At 41.4% G+C, this 19,343-nt stretch overlaps 2 protein-coding genes across 2 annotated transcripts; both read left to right on the top strand.

Annotated features, from left to right (window-relative positions):
* The first annotated feature begins 2,709 nt into the window (after window positions 1–2,709).
* Window positions 2,710–8,824, top strand: gdf10b (growth differentiation factor 10b). Its single transcript, XM_030399195.1, has 3 exons — window positions 2,710–3,254; window positions 5,243–6,144; window positions 7,352–8,824. Exons 1-3 carry the CDS (start codon window positions 2,963–2,965, stop codon window positions 7,541–7,543), a joined length of 1,386 nt encoding a protein of 461 aa, XP_030255055.1. The 5' UTR covers window positions 2,710–2,962; the 3' UTR covers window positions 7,544–8,824.
* Window positions 8,825–12,909: 4,085 nt separating this feature from the next.
* gdf2 (growth differentiation factor 2) lies at window positions 12,910–17,884 on the top strand. The gene is made up of 2 exons (XM_030399593.1): window positions 12,910–13,997; window positions 15,054–17,884. Exons 1-2 carry the CDS (start codon window positions 13,646–13,648, stop codon window positions 15,971–15,973), a joined length of 1,272 nt encoding a protein of 423 aa, XP_030255453.1. The 5' UTR covers window positions 12,910–13,645; the 3' UTR covers window positions 15,974–17,884.
* The last annotated feature ends 1,459 nt before the right edge of the window (window positions 17,885–19,343 follow it).

A 19,343-nucleotide genomic window follows, 5' to 3' on the forward strand; every position in this document is an offset into this window, starting at 1 on the left:
ATTGTTATAAGCAGATTAAAGTGAACCGGCATCTCCTATATCAAAGTCATGCTTTCTGTGCCCCCGACCATCTTCCTTGACCTCCTTTGTAAGAGGTTTTGTGGCGCTATAACCACGTTAAACCGCTCTCGAGGCCTCAGGTCCCAAGGGCCCAGTTAGAAATCGAGACTTGGTTGTTGTTACCTCCGCTCCTGAGAGAGAGGAGGCATTATCCACGTGACCACAAGACGCTGCTTGTCAGGAAAACAAGAGCAGAGCTTGTTTAAGGCATTGGATTTATTCCATTGCTTCTACCGGTGTGGACAATCTAAAAAAAATAAGGGTTTGACAGTCAGTTCAGTGTAACAGAACTTATCTTCCCCAATTCCCACATCAGTGCATTTTGAAACTGTACACAAGTAACACCACACCACCTAAAGTAAACTCACAACAGCAACATTGGTTTGTCAAACCCCATTAGAACCAATTAGACAGCCCCACGCTGAGTGATAGAGTTTGATAGCTCCCTGGGTGGAGACAGATGCTATCTGGCTCCTTCATTGAAGCAGCGCGACCTTTAAACACACCAGTGTTTTACTGAAGGGGATCCCAGTCCCAGCAGAGTCCTTTATCTCTCATGTAAGACACGGCGGTGTCAAAGAGCCCGTTGTGATCCCCCTCAGGACCGGTAGGAGTTATTTTAATAGCTGTCTGACCCGCAGTGCCTCTAGCGTGCTGCCATCTCTCACAGGGAAACTATTGTGCCGCATCAGAAACACAGACAGAGTAGACCCTGAAAATAAGTAAGGCGGTTTCTCCTCTGCTGCTGTCGGCTCTCCTGAGGCTGAGATAACCATCTTCAGTTAAGTCCACACGATGCTTAGCAGTTTTAGCCGTTGGCTTCTTTTTTTAGCTTGACACTGGTAGTATCTTGCTATGCTTATAGGTTTGATTTTGTTGAAGCTATTCAATGGTGCAGCAAAGTGAACTGGAGTTTTTTTTTTTCCACTGAAGCACAGCCATCAGAATGGAGTTTTATTGCTGCTAATGATGGAACTGATGTACGGTATGTCGAGGGCCCACTCAGGTCAGCATTTTATGATGTATCTGTGAGAAGACCGGCACAGACTCCGACAGCTAACATAACTGTCCGCGGATGTATTGCACATCTGTGCAGCTCACTGGCAGCAGGCACAAGCATGTTTCCACGCACATGGTTGAAAAGTTAAATCATCTGTTTTATCAAACAAACAAAAAAATCCATTAATTTCAGTGCAAACATTATTATAAGTGGATTCGCTCATGAAGGTGTTGCGGTAGATTAAAAAAAACTTTATTTTTTACATTAGGTTCAGCTTTGGTGAACTCTGACATGAAAATTTGCTGTGTTGCATCAAGAACTTTTATTCAACCCTCCTAAGCCAGAAAAATGTATGGAACAGAGGTTGTTAGCCCACCAGCTAATTTCACCAACTAACCCTGGGAGGGACAAGTGGTTCAATTTTACCATGCAACTTCCTGGTGTCATGTCAATGTTGCCATTAAATTTTATTAATTCACTGATAAATATTATTTGATGTGAATATGACAAAACTGAAAGGTTATATATGTAAGAATTGGCCACCAGCATATCACCAAAGTAACTGTGAACTGCTGCTAACTGTAGCTGCCGTTAGCCAGTTAGTTCAGTGAGATGTGCAGCTAGCAGTACGGACTGAAAGCTTGTGGATCAGGGGAGTGTTGGTGTTGGACTGGACTGGCCATGGCTAGCTGGTTAGCATGCTGAGTTGAGCACAGTACATATCTCTGTAATAAAATACACAGACATCATGTCACAACTGTTATTTCTTCACATTCAGCTGATGATATTTTTAGGTTTATTTTTGATGTTTTCAGCTGATATTCTTACATATTGCACCTTTAAGTAAATACAACCAAAACTCTCTGCTGTTTTTTCTGTTTTTTGTTTTTTGTTTTTGTTTTTTTGTTTTTGTTTTGTGATTTGCTTATGTTAAAGGATAAGTTCCCCCATAAGTGAAAATTCAGTCATTATCTACTCACCCCCAAGCTTATGGATTTGCTGATAAAGTTTCGTAGTCCACAAAACATTTTTGGAGTTTCACAGCAAAACAGCTTTTTGCTGCATTCAACTGAAGTAGACGGGGACTTGTTTTAAAACTAAAATACATGGCTGAATACAAAATATATATATATATTTTTTTAAACTTTCAAAGGGGGTAATCCAAGTCTCTGGAAGTTGATCAAATTTAGGGTAGTTTACAGTAAAAAAAATAAATAAAAATAAACAACTAGTTTAACCCGAAATCTTTACTTCAGCAGCTAAACCTAAAGCATTAGCGTTCACCCTGTCAGAAGTGAAGGTAAAGTGTAAATAACAGTGGGCCCCTGTGGTTTGACGCGCCAGAAATGTTTTTTTGGCCTAAAAAACTCCCCCTGATTTTTTTATCAGTGTGAAGGAGGTGATCATATAATGAGTGCATTTTCATTTTTGGGTTAATTTTCCCTTTAAACTTTACAGCTTGAAAAGTTTAACACCTCAGAGTGTCTTTGTATTTCTTTGACTGGCCATACTTTACCTGATCCCTTCACATGTCTTCCTCTCAGTGATGGAGTACTTACAGCACAGATGTATACTCTGACGTGAAGCTCTTCTGTTTTGTTCTGAACTTTGCTGTTGATCAAAACTCGTCAGCGGTTCACCTTCACAAAGCTGCGCGTCTCTCGTTGGCTGTGCGCTCCGAGGCGTCACCATCTGTCATCCAGCAGCAGGGCTTCATGCGCGCGTCCTCCCCCATCTCTCCTCCCATTGTAGAAACAGCTGTAGACCGTGAACCGTGGAGTGCGGGTCTGACACGGATTACCTGGATACCGGCTTGGAGTCTGGGTGGGCATCAAGCAGCGGGGAACAGAAAGGCAGCGAGTCTTTTGAGTCTTTTTGTTTTTAGGAAACTTTCTCTTTTTAATGGAATCGTTTCCTAGAAGTTCAAGCATGGCGAGTCGGCTTTTTCACACTCTGCACTTATTACTGATTCTGGAGTCGAGCTGGGGTAAACTGTTGTCTGAGGATCTCGGTGAAGCCGCGCGTCAAGGTGCCGATGTGCCGCAGGCTGTGGAGGAGCGCGTCTTTGCGCACGGAAGCGCCAACCGGGACATGGTCTCCATCAACATGTTCAAAGTGTATGAGAAGTACAGCAAAGAGCCACTGCAGAGCCGGAGGGACGGAAACACCGTGAGGGGCTTTAAAGCTGTCCCGAGTGAGTTTATAATACTTTTACAACCGGAAGTCTGATTTTCATTTCGCTCAAAAAAGATAAATTATTGTGTGTCAATGACTCTGTGTTTGTTATTTGTAATAAATAAACAAATCAATATTGACGGAGTATTTTGTTTAAAATTCTAAATTGAATTTGAAGATTTTGTATCTTTTTGAATTGGTCCGTTTGTACTTTTGAAGCAGGTATTCGCACCACTAAAGTCATAATAATTAACAGCTTCTAGAAAACAGACAAAATGTTTCTTTCCAAAAACGAAAAGAGTAAAATGTAGCAACGTAATAACCTGTTCTTCTTTACCCTGAAAATATTCTTTCATATAACATAAAGGGGCACTGTAGTGTAGTTTTGGAGGTGAAATTCAAACTCTGAATTTTAGTGTTCACAATATTAATGAGGTAAGAGGACAAACTCAGAAATATTTATCTTTTACATAAGTGAATAAACAAGCTTATTCTCAGAGGAAAGTAAGGTCATCACAACACTGTTTTTAAGGTAGAAAGGTGGCAGGGTCCGCCACATGTAAACAAAGTGAAACAGTATGAAACTGCGTTGTCCTTCAGAGGAGCACTGTGTCATTTTTTTTGGGGGGGGGGGGGGGATTTTAATTAGAAGCTAAAGATCTTCACTAACTGATATCTTATGCCAAAATAAACGCTCTTTGTTTTCGTGACTGAATAAACAAACTGACCTTAAAGAACAACACAGTTTGAACTCTTTTACTTTGTTTATATGTGGCAGACCCTGCCACCTTTCTAGCTTCAAACAGTGTTCTGGGGACCTTATTTTTCTTCTGAGAACAACTTGTTTATTTCATTTTGTATTGTTACCTCAATAATATTGTTAATATTACAATTCTGACTTTTCTGACTTTCTTCTCCAAAATCTACATAGTGCCCCTTTATGGTCAGTCAGTCAGTGAGTTTAGTTTGTTTAGGCTTACCAATAAACAACCAACGCAGAGCTTTCTCTTCCGAATCAAATTTTGTCCACAAAGCTACATATTGCACCTTTAAAACTGTTTTCATCTTACTCACCCCTGACTAAAACTTAACATTTATGCCATTTAATGTGTTTCCTCACTCCGGTTTTCTCACTTCTAGTTATTGTTGTTGCACGTTTCTTCACAGATGGAACTTTTACAGACACAAAAAGGCAAAAAGTTCACGTTACAAATTCTATCTCATGCAAAAAATACCTCATCTTAATTATTTTATCTGTCTGACACCCTGAAGGTGTTAAACACAGGTGTTTTGTCAATCACACAGCCACTTTCGCCCCCCTCTGTGCCAAACATCCTCACCTCTCTACTCTGTCAGTGTTGTGATTCAGTGATCTGGGGGACTCTAAGTCTCGAGCCCTGTTAGTTATCCGGTAGCTGCAACAGCCTAGGTGTTAGACAAGAGCTTATTATCACACTCAGACACCGGCTGCACGGCAGAAAAGCCTCAGAGGAGCTCTTTCTCCTGTAAGCATTTCCATATGGCTGCGACGGACCTACTGGACCGATCCAGTGTTTGTCTTTCAGGCTGTGGTGGAAGCGTACGAGACGAGGTTGAACTTGAAGAGCACGGCGATCTCGGGACGATGGCTTTTGGTCGCGCGTAAGGGAGGCACTTGAGCTTGATAATTTCCTTGTTTGCTGCTCATGTGGGACAGATGTGTTGAGCAACATTTCGTGGAGGATATATTGGAGGGTCTTATTTGCGTCAGTCAGACATGCCAGAGTGAGATGATGGACGAGGGGGGGGGGGGCAGACAGATTCTCCTTCAGGGCTTTGACAAAACATCTGTGTTTGAACCAACAAGCAAATTACTTTTTTTTTTAGTCCTTTTTAAAGCCAGCAGATCAGATGGAAAAATCGTAGAAGACAGGATGAAAGCAGGCTGTTTTTCTCAGTCCTTTAAACATGACAAACTTTGTTTTTCTACTCAATCGAATCATTCTCCCTCTGATGTCTTTTCCCCAGGAGTCGTGCACGGCAAAGACGTGTTCCAGTTCAACCTGTCGTCCATCCAAGATTCGGAGCTCATCCTCTCCGCCTCTTTTCATTACCTCTACAAGCGCCCCCGCCAAAACCAGCGACTGTGGCGTTTCCGAAGGCCTCGCCACCCATCCGGCGGCCTCCAGCATCCCTATCCTAGCTCCCCGCAGCTCCTCTTCCATGGGTCGTCCCCAAACTCAGCTTTTGCGACGCCGCTGGGAAACATAAGTCTGGCTCCTTTCAAGAAAGGCCCTTGGCAAACGAGGGATGTAACAGCGGTGATGAAACACGCCAGGGATGTTAAAGAGCTCGTGGTCACCGTGGAGTTTGATATGGGGTTCGGGGCGGCTCGGGTGCAGCAGAGGAGTCCTCACGGCCAAGAGCGCCTCTCTCCCGCCAACCTGCCATACATCTTGGTGTACGCCGACGATCGAGCTATAGACGAGCCGAACAGCGTGGCCATGTCGCTCCAGCGGTACGGTTCCTTCCCTGTAGCGGAGGATGCGTCCCCCTCAGCCTCAAGGATCCGGAGGGAGCTTCATCTCCAGATCCAGACCAACGACATCCCGGAGGTCCAGTACAACACCTTGAAGAATCACGAACTGTGGCAGAACACGTATTTCCCGGCGAAAGCCAAAGCAGCAGTGAAACCCGGGAGGAAGCAGGGTCAGGAGAGCCACGAGGGCCTGAGCAAGCCCCAGGTGCTGAGCTTCGATGAGAGGACAATGAAAAAGGCCAGGAGGAGACAGTGGAGCGAGCCCAGGGTGTGCTCCAGGCGCTACCTCAGGGTGGACTTCGCTGACATCGGCTGGAGCGAGTGGGTTTTGGCGCCAAAGTCGTTTGATGCCTACTACTGCGCCGGGACCTGTGGATTCCCCATCCCTAAAGTGAGTGAGAGAATAATTCAGACAACACAGAACCTGCTCATGCAGCACTGGTGTGACTGTAAAGGTTATAGAACTGAAAGTGCTGAAGATACAGTTGCTTGTCTTGTAACATGTTATGAGTTTGTAGTATATTTTACTGTATTTCTAAATTGAGTCTTTTCTTTTAGACTGTGAATTGTGAACTGGGCTGTATGAGACAGATTTGATCAAAATTCGTTAATACACAGTCTGAGAACTAGAGCATGGATGAGTGCACATGAAAAGGAAAAGGCAAATGTAAAGTACACAGCAAAATATATTCAATTCATAAATTTTTTCACACTTCTTGGTGACTTTTTTACTTCATGTGAAGTGGAGCCTGTCAATCCAATGTCACCAGTGCACTATCACAGAAAATTTTACTGGAGTTTATACATTTTAAATTACACAAAGTATCTTTGATTGCATTATGTTCAGTAAGAAATAGAAACTTTATATATTAGACAACAATATGCAGGTAACAATATATCTGTGACAGGCCAATATCAGCCAGTAATATTGGCCAACCAATATGTATCGGTCTGGTTCTAAAGAAATTATAAATCTTTTAAAGCATCAGTTGGCGTTGCACAACCTGACCAAGACCACAGATAGGTCAAAGTTTCTTTGTGTGGCAACTTTAAACTTTTTCATATTAAATGTTCTGCTTCTCTCTCGCTTCTCAACACTGTGCTTATATTCTGGTTAGGTTTAGGCAGAAAAACCACTTGGTTAGGGTTAGTGTCATGCTTACAAACGCCAAAACACAGACTCTAACTGTGGTCACTGGTTCCCAGCCTTGTTGCCTTTAACTCCACCATCGTCCCCTCCACCTCCAGTTAAGTAATTAAGGTAATAAACATGTAACATGGACATGATATGCCAAGTTTGATGCAAATGTCAATATGATAGAAAGCCTATGACACATACATTTGGATGAACGGTTTATCTTGGCGACTGGGCAGCATTAGAGCCGGACCAATACCTGATTTATGGGGCATACGTACAGACACTGACATTTTTGCAGTGATCCCTCAAATATGGTACAAAAATATGTAATTAAAGGAGGATATTTAGTTTAACAATATCCAAAATGACATCTATCAAGCAGCCTTTTGCTGGCGTCTTTCGTTTTTGTACACTAGGATGCATTAACATTAACTCCTTTCACTGTCTCTCCATTCCTCAGGTGGTGCGTCCTTCCAACCACGCCACCATCCAGAGCATCGTCAGAGCTGTGGGGATCGTCCCGGGTGTCCCTGAGCCGTGCTGTGTCCCAGAGAAGATGAGTCCCCTCAGCGTTCTCTTCCTCGACCCAAACAGGAATATGGTGCTGAAGGTTTACCCCGGCATGTCTGTGGATACCTGCGCCTGTCGATAGGGCCGGAGCCACGGGGTCAGGCGATCAATAGAGATTTTTTTTTAAAAGATTACTGCGAGGACGTAGATGTAGACTCGGCAGATATGAGCAGGGCATTTCCGCATCGGGGAGGACAGTACTGATGAGGACAGTTGGAGATAAACTCTAGGTCTGGAGTCTTAGTTGAGAACTCTCTTCTGACCCTTGGACTGGTCTTGGTCCATCGGACGTTACTCCATTCTTTCCTGTGTATCTAACAATTTTAATAAATGTGTTTTCCTCCACACTGCATGTATTTTGTATCTAAAAGCAGTTTTGAGTCATGCCCCTACATTTTCTATGTATTACTGGACGTTGAAGTAAAAGTACAAAAATCCTATCGGTGGATCTTCATCTCTGTTGACCCTTCATAAGCTTTTCACTTCTTTTTCAGCACATTTCCACTTTTATAAAGTGATATATATTTTTTATTTTTTTTGCCTGTATTAATATTAGACAAGATAAGACTTGACTTGTCCTGGACTCAAACCTGGTTTTGGGATTTGGTCCCAACATGACCAAGCTCAATTTCGACAGTTTCTGATAGCTGATCTGGCATCAGTATCTTCTGTTGCCTGTCCCTGTCTCGAGGATTCAACAGAATTATGGACAAACTGCACATTGACTCACAGGCTCAGGAGGGTCGAAGGGACACACGCTTACGTCCTGCAAAACTAATCAGTCCTTTGTCTGTGTAAATACTGTAGTTACTAACGCCAATGGTACTTATTCTCAAGTGATGTGTCTCACAGGCTGTCAGATGTTGTCACTGAATGCCTCCCATATATTAGCTAAGAAATGTTAATCATGCACGAGAGGTCATTTTTGTCTTTGAACTACATTCTAATAGTCATTTGTTTATATCTTGTATATAATAAGATTTGATGTCCTTCAAGCATTGAGTCTCTTGTGTCTGCTGCATGTTACAGCATGGAGGGGAAAAAAAAGTGCGTTGCTGCCACCTGCTGTGCATTCTGGGAACGTTTAAGGGACTAAAACATTTTGAAGGAAGCGGCTGTATTGCTTCCTGTGGCCATTCAGTGTTTACCTTTCATACATAAATACTGCTTATCAAAAGTGACATGTACAGTTTGTAATAACAATAGAATTCCATAGTCATTAATTAATAAGGGATTAATGTATCCAGCCTTTGTAACTGTATGGCTAAACGTGTATTTGAATAGTTGTGTGATGTGTGGTTCAACATATCATGAATATAATGTATGCCTGGTGTGGAAATAAACTGATCTGTACATACGGTCAGAGATAATTGCTGACTTTATTTTAGGTTTTATAGACAGTATATTAAGCATATACCTAGACACATACCAGACTGACACATACATTAGGTAGAACCTGCAAGATTAGATTGCACATATCTTTTATCTAAATCTAAGCAGATATCTCTGTTTATTTAAGTGTAATGCTAATCTTGAAAACAACAGCTATTGGCTATCACTTTCCATAGATACCCTTTGGGTTTGCGACAAATAAGCATGGTTTAGATGCCTGGGGTCCGTTTCACAAAGCAGGTTTAGTGAAAACTCTGAGTCTGTTAACCCTGAAATGAGGGAAACTCTGAGTTTTCCGTTTCACAAAGGGAGGTAACTCAAACCAGAGAAAGAGGGGTAACTCCAGCCTGTTTCACAGAGAGAGGTAACTTAAGCTCTCGGTCAGTTACCATGGTAACATACTCTCTGAAACTAACCTGGTCGGGACCAGGTTTTTCTCAACAAACTGAGTTTCTCTCTGTCTCCGCCCTCTTTCAGCCACACACGGTATTTGATTTCCTCATTCATTCAGTCAGCAGGCGAGTTTTGGCGTAGTATAGTTCTCATTGATCATTGCAAAAATCAGTCAGTAGGCCTACATTCAAAGTTATATTAGGTGGCGACTATTTTCACTACCATGGCATGTCCTTTTGATAATTATCCCGTGGATGAAGGTGCAGCATTACTGCGCAGAGAATTAAATATTCGTCGGGAGATGGTTATCAGACGCGCATAGATGTTCTTGCATTTCCAGACAATTATCTTTTTGAGCGGTACCGTTTCACGTCACAGTCCATCATTTACATACACAACCTAATCCGTCCTTACATTTCCAACATTACCAACCGAAGTCATGCTCTCACATCCCAGCAGATATTGTGTGTTGCGCTGCGTTTTTTTGCAAATGGGAGTTTTTTTTATACAACTTCGGAGATGCAGAGCACTTGAGCAAGGCAATTGTATGCAGAGCGGTCACAAAAGTGTGCCTCGCCCTGAAACGGCTATACCCATTTTTATCATTTTCAGCTCCTCTGCCTCCGTTAGAGGTGGCGGTGCTGGGCCACCACCCGTCTGTTAGTTTAAATAGGCTTAATTATTTAACAGAACATGATATAGATGAGAAGACATTTATGTGTGTGAAAACAGCATTATGTTGGGGATAAAACAACTGTACAGTCACATAGCCACTTAATATTTACTTTACAATGTAAAACATGATCAAAATGAGGTACCCCCATGAGATTATGCCGAGGTCTAATGTTTTTATGTTTCATCTTAAGCTGCAGCCAAGTGCGCTTCTCAGCCGGGGTTGCACCTAAATGAAATAAATTAATAGGCTACCACTCACGCAGTTTCCCCCTGTAATTTTATTGTGATTGCAAAGGACTTCATTTAAAATTACGCATTGACCCGAGCACCAATGTTCTCCCACGCCGTCTCCCTCTCTTTTGCTGCTGCAGCGGTGTTACACTTCCTTCTAAAAACGTGCTCAAACTCACTGTATGAGCGCATTAATATTTACATTTCCAGTGGGGTGAAAAACGTAGCCCTCCTCTTCCCCGTTGCCATGGTGACTCTTCGAATCAGGGCTCCATTGATGCTGTCTTTTTATACTTGTGGTGCACGTGCTTAACTCCAGGTTAAACTACTCCGAGTTGATCAAACTAACTCAAATCAGCTGTTCTGGAACCGAAAACTCAGAGTTTCCTATCTCAGAGTAGATCAACTCAGAGTTCAGACTCAGAGTTTGTTGAACCTGCTTTGTGAAATGGACCCCTGATCATTCCCCCCTTGTTTAGCTGATAAAAAGTCACATTACATTAACTTATTAACCTACAGGCTACTCGTCGTGTTTATTCCTGTTTGAAGCCAATAAACACATAAGCCTTGTTTGTATTTTTTTTTTCTTCTTTTATTGAGATATGTTCCCTTACACTGCTAACTGACCATTTTGATGTGGCGGCCATTTTCCTCTGACATCACGATCAGCGTAGGAAGCTCAAATAAACATAGGCAATCTGAGGAAATGTTATCATCCACCAGTGTCATTGATCAAGGGTGCTATCGGGCTATATGTCAAGGTAAAACAACATATTTGATAACTAATTAGCTACCCGTAGACTTCAGCTAGCATTAGCATCCAGCCACCTTCCAGCTGGCCTAACCTTTTGGCGGTGTTACACAATACAAGAGGAAAGCAGTAAATACATTCTAAAATCATCATCAACACATATCTAGGACACATTCATTTAAACCTGGACCTACAGCACTGGATAATCGAAGGGTAGTGTTAGCAAGGAAGAGGTTGAATGCTAACGTTAGCTAACAATTATCAAATATGTTATTTTACGTTAAAATATCAACAATGTGCCCCTAGATTTCCGCTCTCCAACATCTTTTCAGTTGCTGATCAATAAGGAAGTGGTAGAATGAGTATAAGTTGTAAGATTTCCTACATGTATACGTGGAAAAAGCACCATAGAATTCCAGCTCCAATTGAACCAATTGAATCATGTCTGATTGGCATGTTTTTGGCGAACGTGATTTGGTCATAACTAATGAATGGTGTATGAACACATCTGTAACTGCTGGGGTGCCAAATTGCAAACAAAATGCTGATTCTTGATGGTCTTAATGTAGTTTTAAAGCCTTGTGAACCCTGATATGAATATCGCTTGAGGAAGCACTTGGATACTTCTACATTTCCTGACTTGGAAAAATGAAATGTAGTGTTAAATATTGGAATCAAACAAAGGTCATCACCTGTCCTACTATAATATTAACATATCAGCCACCAAAAACCATAGGTTACTGGCCAAACTCTCATAAAATGTGATGCATATATATATCATGCATATTTTCCGACCCGGTTATTTGGCCTTCAGTGATACGACCACAGATCTTTGTCAGTCCACTTCACCCTGCCGTGTTTGTTTCCCTCCTGCATGCCTACATTATTTGCTGTGTCCGTGCCAGTAGATTCTGTCGTCGCCTTTCATCACTGATTGACTCCATAGAAAGGGAACGCTTAGAAAGAGCCGCAATGAAAGCATTTTTATGAAACCCAGCATGAACCGAGTGCTGAGTGACTGCATGGGTGAAATTCCAAGATAGCCCGGACTCGGGCCAACGTCCCCAGACTCATTGGCTTGTGGTTCGGGGCTCGGACCCCCCACAGGAACAAGGGACAGATCTCATCATCCATCCAGGGCATGCTGGATGTTATGGAGGCCACCACCATCATGTCCTTTGTTCCATTTGCCAGTGGTGTGAAATAAGCTCTCATGCCTATCAGATTTTATAGATTCAGTCAGTGAGCGTTTTCCCACGTGTTGTTCCGAAAAACTCTACGTCTGCTTGTTCATCTTAAGTGAATCTGGAAGTGAATTGCAAAGGGAGTGACGCATTCTATCTTTCTTGTTTGCTTGAAAGAAAGATTAAGTAGTTAGTCATAGACACCCCAAATCTTCTTTGGAAAGTCCAAGGAGAAATCTGAGAGTACGACTCATACTGCTTGACCGACAGGGTGGTCTCTGAGAAGTGCTGTGGAGAAAAAAAGACTAAACTTTAACGTCTTTCCGACAACAAGTATATCTTTTTCATTTCAAATCTGACAAATCTATACTGTACGCTGGAGCACACGGTTAGTCAGAACATACAGTAAGTCATAGCAGAGTTCCAAATTCCCCATATCATGAAACACCTAATCATGAATAGTTTTGAATGATAACTGAAAAGCACAGAGAGGACAGCTGCTGCTCTCATGAGTTCCTTAAATTAAACACCTCCTCACCAGCAGAGACAATGGCAAGATGACATCCCTGGAGCAACATCAGCTTCAAAATCTAATTATCCATCTGGAATAGTAAACATAATTTATGATAGTAGTCGGCAAAACCTTATATACATTTATATATATATATATATATATATATATATATATATATATATATATATTTATAGTAATGTTGTTTCCTTCCATTTCAGGTGACAGACAGTTTAAAATACAGAACAGAAATGCTTGATGGCAGTGACCACTTGCTCTCTGGAATCACCTGTAATTTAAATGGAAAGCCAATGTCACGCCCCCCTCTGTTGGACCTCATGGGATCTTATTTTGGAAAGAAATATGTATGATAGTAAATGGAGAGAGACAAATAGATTAACATCTGTCCTTCAACCCCTTTCAGTTGTCAACAGCATTTCCTAAGTTCAATACATTTGAGCGAAACTGACTCAGAAATCTATGTTGAATGTCAACATCCTCATCACTGCTGTTAAAGGGATAAGTCATAGGCGTTGATCACACTTTGGTATCTTGATCTGCAAGTTTATAATGGCTGGAAACACTAATGTGTAATAAATGTGTAGCAGTGATGGCAGTCAAGAATGCAATGTGCTGTTTTGTTCCTTTTTAAATGTTTTTGTTTCCACTGAACTCAACAGTTTCACCCTCAAGCTGGGAAACAGCATTTTATGGAAACGTCTGCCTTTCAGTAACCTCACAGTTTCCAGTGCCTCCCTCATTATCGCAGTCGAGTGTTTACAGTGTCTTCATTAGCAGCCAGCCCTCTAATGATAACAAAGCTTAAAAGAAGGCATCAATGGCAGTGATAAGCATGGCCACGCTACTATTTTGGTTGACACAAGTCCCCCTGTTTACTCTGGGAGCATGGGAGCGGACATCAGGACTGTGGCCCTCACACTGGGGAGCTCCATTTTCAAACCTTGCCATCGCAAAGTGTATTCTCAAGCCCGGGAAGAAGGTAAAGTTTATGCCAGCTCAGTGGCTTAGGAGGAATCTCATTTCAGAATGTGGAGCTCCAGATCATTCCTGTTCCAGGTCTGTTTGAGTCTGGTGGTTTCTATCGGCTCCTGCACCTGTAAACCTCTCAGTAACGACATCCAGAGCGAGGACCCCAGGGAAATCTACACTCAGCTGTCACAGGAAGATCTCCTGGAGGAGGAAGACACTGACGCCAGGATGGAGAACCTCCTGGGAACCATGAAGGAGGGCTTTCTTAGGCAACTCAACCTGTCAGATGTTCCTCAGGAGCACAGCAAGATCTACCCTCCTCCGTTTATGATGGAGCTTTACGACAAGTATGCCTCGGACAGCTCGACGATCCCTCAGTCAGATGTCATTCGAAGCTTCACTGTCCAAGGTATGTGAACAGGGTGTTACTTTGAAAGGAAGTATGATGTGCAATAATGATCTGTCAAGCTTATGGGAGGAAGACACTACTTGTTGATAAGGATCATTTTACCTGAGGGCTTTTTTCTGCAGACTTGATGCAAATATGTGGAACTCCTTACCTGGCCAATTTAAAGTTAAGGCTATCTTGGTAAATTGTTCAGTTTGGGATATTTTTGTGTAAATTTTACTTTACAAAAGCTCTGTACCAGTGGTTCCCAACCAGTTTTGGCCTGTGACACTTTAAAAGGACTCAATGTCTACTTGCAACCCCTTGTTAATGGGATCAAAAGGATCTTTTTCTTGCCCCTCTAGGTTGGAAACCACTGCTCTATGGCATCCCAGAACATTTCTGTCAATGGATGGTTGCAATACAGTAATTTATTCTCCCATGATAACCAAACACTCTCCCCAACTTCTAGAAATGGCCCTCACAGAAACATATTCAACAGTGTTAGGTTGTTAAAGTTAAGCTAGAATTTGAACTCTATACACTTTTTGTGTAAAATATAGACTAGAACTATATCCTACTATTCCACATACCTTTCCAAAATTAGTATTGTCTAAGCCTCAAGCCTCAGGACCAGCATTGTGACACGTAGACTACATTGATAAATTTTTTCGATCATCACAGAAATTTTCACTCTCAAGACGACTCCATATGTTGGTTATCAACTGTTAGCAATAAAACACTCTGCCTATACAACATCAAACAATATGGGAAGACCCATTGTGTGATTAGGTTCGTGTCTCACCCGGAAAGTAGAGGCTAGCAAGCTAGGCTAACTAGCTTCAAAACGTGAAAGCTAGTTAGCCTAGCTTGTTAATATTAGCACTAAATCCCTTTTTTTGATCGTTACATTTCTGATCAAATTAGTGCAAGTCAAAAGAAACAGCAAGGATGCATGTACTGATTCCTCAGGGGAACAAAGTAAAGTCAAATCTCAGTGTGACACCACATCAAACAGTTCAAATCTCAGCTTCTGTTTAAAATGAAAACTCTGACCTCTTTCTATCCCTCCAACAGATATCACACTGTCTGTCACAAATGGCACAAAGTCAAAGCACAGGCTCCAGTTCAACGTCAGCGTCCCCAGCCATGAAAAGATCACGACTGCTGATTTACAGCTCTTCTTCCTCCCACATCCAAGGTCAGGGGTCACCTCCCACGACTTCACGGCCACCGTCAAAGTCTATGAAGTGGATTACGATGATATGACATCAACAACCCAAATACTGGTTGGCAAAGAGGTTTCAGGCTCTCACGGCATGTGGGAGACGTTGGATGTGACCACAGCTATTCAGAGCGGGGTAAGGTCAGGCCGAGGCGCAACAGTTTTTGATGTAGTGGTGGATCGGAAGGACTGTGGAGCTTCTTACAGTGGAGAAGAACGAGCGGGCTGTTTTAATATGAGCGTGTCTGTTGGAGATAACACTTCAGCGGCTTTAATAGTCTTCTCAGATGACCTGGGCAGCAGGAGGAGCGAGACGAAGAAGGAATTAAGAGAGATGATCCTCCATGAAGAAGAAACCATCTTACACTCGGGCGCCGACTGGAACAGAGGAGATCAGCTTCCAAACCAGATCCTGGAGGCTCAGCATCCACGGAGAAGGAAAAGAAAGGCGGAGAGGGAATACTGCCAGCGGGCCTCTCTCAAAGTCAGCTTTAAAGACATTGGCTGGGACAGCTGGATCGTGGCGCCTCCAGAATATGACGCCTTCGAATGTCGAGGCCTCTGTTACCACCCATTGACGGATGAAATGACCCCATCAAAGCACGCCCTCATCCAGACGCTGATGAACATCAGGGACCCCAGCAAGGCCAACATGGCGTGCTGTGTTCCCATCAAACTGGACCCGATAACAGTCATGTATCAGGAGAACGGACGGCTCACTATCAGATACCTTTATGAGGAGATGAAGGTGGCGGAGTGTGGCTGCAGGTAGTCGGAGAGATCCTTTCGTGCTCTGCTGGCAGCAAAGGCGGTTGTGATGGTTCTAATGCAGCATTTCAAGTCAGTCCAATGTTCATGACCTCCTTTAGTCCGGTAAAGGGAAAGTAGCACAAGTATAAGAACAAACACGGATGCCTCTTGCTACATATTTAAAAGAGTGAGTTACCTGGGAAGCGAATGCTTAACTATTTTCTTCAGGTAGTGGGTTAATAATTCCAAATATTCCTCCTCATGAAACAGCAAATGTTACATCAGTGCTACTTAATAACAAGACTAAAAGGCTAAAGCATGCTAGAAGCTCTGTGTAACTGCATTAAGGCACAACAGTGTCTTGAGCTAAATGCTAACATGCACACATTCGCATTGCTAACATGCTGATATTTGGCAGGTATATTTTTTTCATGATACATACAGTCATGATCTTATGTTAGTGTGTTAGCATTCAAACATTTGGTTATCAACATTGAACACAATGTACAGATTACTTTTACAGGTTGGTTAATTAGCTATAATGCAATGTCCAAAAGTGGTCTTGACCTGATGATGGCACTAGATGATAAGTCAGGGGATCACAGTTAATCAAATTCGGCCTCTGGCGATTATCAATGCGTGTACCACAGTAATTAATAAATAAGCTGAAGTTTGTTTTGTTTTTCTTCAACCTCATGGTCCCTAGAGCTAGCATGGCTAAGAAAATGCTAAAGGCCATGCAATGCTAATATTAACAACACAATATTTTGACACAGAAGCTGTGAAACAGTGCTGTGTTGCATTCAAAGTTCATGCTATTCCTGAAAAAGTCTGAAGTTCAAAAATAATTATATTTCTGGAATGCAGTATGATGGTAACATGTTAAAGCCACAAATCAGAAAACCAAAGCACACAGATATCTTCACACTGCGTATTTAATACTGGTTATATGTACATAAAGATGCTTTACCTTATATTGCCTTGGTCTGATGTGTATAAATAAAACTTATGAAACTGTATTTGTATGTGGGAAATAATGTAAAACATAACAAAAGTATGTAAAAAGTACAGTAAAAAAAGGTGAAAGGTGAAAATTAAATATTGAAAAAAAGAGTCTATAGGCTGGTGGGACATTTTTAATTACTTCTACAACTACAAACACGTTTTTATTTTCATGAAAAAGTCAAACAAAACAAAAAACAGCATGCTATTTTTAATGTAAATCTGTACATTATCGTAGTATTTGTGCTTTGTTTATATCAATATATATATTTACTGCCAAACAGACTTGTACAGAATGGTCAGCTTATACATGCATGCTAGATTGCGGATGGTGCAACCACCACAAGAGCAACTGTTTGTGTTGCTGTGCTATGCAATCTTCCCCTAATCAAGTCATCCAGAATTTGAAGACAATCTAACCCTGCAGCTTCAGTCTTTCGATAGTTAGAGATTTATTGTGGTACCATGTGTCTTATGATGTCTACATTTTGTTTCTGAGGTTTTCTACCTTGAAATTATTATTTTTTTTAAATCTTCTATGATATGAAATTAATTTGTAATTGCTCATTTCATTTTTTTGGCATGACATTATGTTCTTCTTCTGTCAGATTCCTACTTTTTTTATTCTGGTGGTGATTATAGTGTATACCAAGAGGCCAAAACTTCAGCCAATAAACCACTACCTTTCATGTGCAAGTTCAGTCTGGGAAACATCAACAATTCCTTTCACAAATGTGTTTTTGAAGCTTCACTGTGCTGGTTGCTCACTTTTATTCTAATTTTGACATAAAAAAAAAAAAAAAAGACATGTCATTATTAACCAAATAGAGCCCAGTTTTTCCTAAGTCCTACAAGAACTGATATTCCAAGAAAAAGTAAAATTGTAATCTCTTTGATTGCATCATTATAGTAAATAACTTTATTTATCTGAGGAAAATGTCTGCTTTCTTTTATTAACGGGTGTGAATATTTTTGTCATATGTCAATATTTGTCGCTGTGATGGATAAGAGAGGGCAGTTGTGATTACTTTGCTGTCCCGTTGCAGTGGTTTGCTGACAATCACTAGAACTGGCCTTTTTAACATTACACTTTTTGTAAGATGTAATTAATAATATAACACTAGCAACACTAGGAACTAAATCTGCCAAATGTAATTCAACCATTATTATTTTTATGATTTACACATGTTTTTCCTACTGTCACAGGCTGATGTTGGGTGTTGAAGCTCCAAGATGCAGCTAGGGGGAGACAATCCCTTCTGAGAAGACTATGGTCCCTTGCAAAATGACAACATTTAAGGCAGCAAGGGACAGAGGAGATACACTGGACAATAAACTGTAACCTGTAACTGTAACCTAACCAATCACACCTGAGATTAATTTGTATCTATCATAAAAGAAAGGCTGCTTTATTGGCAAGACACAGTTCCAAAGGCAATTAAACTACCACATTGTTTTTACTCCCACATTAAAATATTTTGAAATAATATCTAAGATATTTATACTTCTGAAAGGCAAAAAGCAACTTGTGTTTTTATGTGTTGTTGGATTTTAATCATCAATACATTTCAAACACACATTTCTCTGGGACATTTTCACTTGTATATCCAGGAGCAGTAGGGATTATTAATGCCTGCACTTAGCTAAGTGCTTGTCCGATGATAGTGAAAAAACCTGTGCCTCACTGGAACCCAAGCAGTGACTGGGCACTGACAATAGTGGCTCAAATGACTTTAAAGCAGATGATTCAGCTAAAGTTGGTGCAGATATGCTTGTGTCCTGTACAGACTGTTGGGGCCTGTGCATGATTGGCTTTGCCCTTACTCTTTTGTCAATTCATGGTCATCAGTTTGGTAACTTCAGATAATTACAGCTAAAGTAAATAAACCAGAATAACAGCTGCGTGGGTGTGAAGGGCTTTTAATAAAACATCCTATTTTTGCCCGGACTGGTACCTGCATTTCATGACCAGCTCATCAACCATTTAAAAGTTTTCCATTGCCAAACAACATTTATTGCCCAAAGAAGTGTTACTCCAAAAAGTAAAATCCAAAATATCAATTATTAAGTTCGATTACACAGTGCTGGCTCTTTAGAGTTGTAACACTGAAAACCGGTTCCTGCTGTGTCTGGAAATGAAGATGATGAGATCAGATAAAAATGAAAATGTTGTGGGCCAGACCTCAGAGCTCAGGAAAGCTCCCCTCTCATTCGACCCCCTGTTAACACAGAAACATGAGAACAAGTGCAAAGGCAACACTGAAAGCAGTATGCTAACAAGCTTATTGAGCTAGATAGCCTACAGTGTAGCTGATAAATTAATCTGTTCACTGACATGCAATTCATTAATTGAGATTATTTTAGCAAAATGACGTTCTGCCTTTTAAGAT

Source organism: Sparus aurata, chromosome 20, assembly GCF_900880675.1.
Source record: "Sparus aurata chromosome 20, fSpaAur1.1, whole genome shotgun sequence".
Taxonomy (NCBI): Eukaryota; Metazoa; Chordata; class Actinopteri; order Spariformes; family Sparidae; genus Sparus; species Sparus aurata.

Excerpts from the sequence above, each read along its gene's own strand:
- gdf10b (XM_030399195.1), top strand. The coding sequence starts at position 2,963 with ATGGAATCGTTTCCTAGAAGTTCAAGCATGGCGAGTCGGCTTTTTCAC. Across the intron at positions 3,255-5,242 it reads GGGCTTTAAAGCTGTCCCGA|GAGTCGTGCACGGCAAAGAC; the intron begins GTGAGTTTATAA and ends TCTTTTCCCCAG. Across the intron at positions 6,145-7,351 it reads GTGGATTCCCCATCCCTAAA|GTGGTGCGTCCTTCCAACCA; the intron begins GTGAGTGAGAGA and ends TCCATTCCTCAG.
- gdf2 (XM_030399593.1), top strand. The coding sequence starts at position 13,646 with ATGTGGAGCTCCAGATCATTCCTGTTCCAGGTCTGTTTGAGTCTGGTG. Across the intron at positions 13,998-15,053 it reads TCGAAGCTTCACTGTCCAAG|ATATCACACTGTCTGTCACA; the intron begins GTATGTGAACAG and ends TCCCTCCAACAG.